This window comes from Phaethon lepturus, unplaced genomic scaffold (genome assembly GCF_000687285.1).
Source record: "Phaethon lepturus isolate BGI_N335 unplaced genomic scaffold, ASM68728v1 scaffold49164, whole genome shotgun sequence".
NCBI classification, from domain to species: Eukaryota; Metazoa; Chordata; class Aves; order Phaethontiformes; family Phaethontidae; genus Phaethon; species Phaethon lepturus.
In genome coordinates, this window is record NW_010536470.1 from 1 (window position 1) to 357 (window position 357).

The 357-nt window shown below is 67.5% G+C and overlaps 1 protein-coding gene across 1 annotated transcript in view; it reads left to right on the forward strand.

Annotated features, from left to right (window-relative positions):
- Positions 1-4: 4 nt before the first annotated feature.
- Positions 5-357, forward strand: part of UCK1 (uridine-cytidine kinase 1) — a gene marked incomplete at its 5' end in the record, with an annotated part of 3,175 nt that continues 2,822 nt past the window's right edge. The window contains one exon of the mRNA XM_010286165.1: positions 5-74. Coding sequence (XP_010284467.1) covers positions 5-74 — 70 coding nt within the window. The remainder of the gene's footprint in view (positions 75-357) is intronic.

The window sequence follows — 357 nt, forward strand, 5'->3', positions numbered from 1 at the left end:
CAGCTTCTACCGGGTGCTGACCGCCGAGCAGAAGGCCAAGGCGCTGAAGGGGCAGTTCAACTTCGACCACCCGGGTGAGGCCGCCGGCCCTACGGCCGTCGCGTGGCCGAAGCCTTTTCCCCCCGTCTGTAGCGCGGTTGGAGAGCGGCCGGGGTTTGCTGAAAGGGCTTGTAGAAAAGGAGAGGTGTTGGATGACAGAAATGCTCTTTTCCCCACGAAGCGCCTGCTGTCTGTCGCGTTGGTATCGCGAAAGCCGCGCCGCTGCGGGCGGTAACCGCTGTTCGGGCGCGCCTTCGCAGGGAGCGATGCTGGCGCGTTGCCGAGCATCCCGGCTCCCCCGGCGGCCCCGCTCCCCGC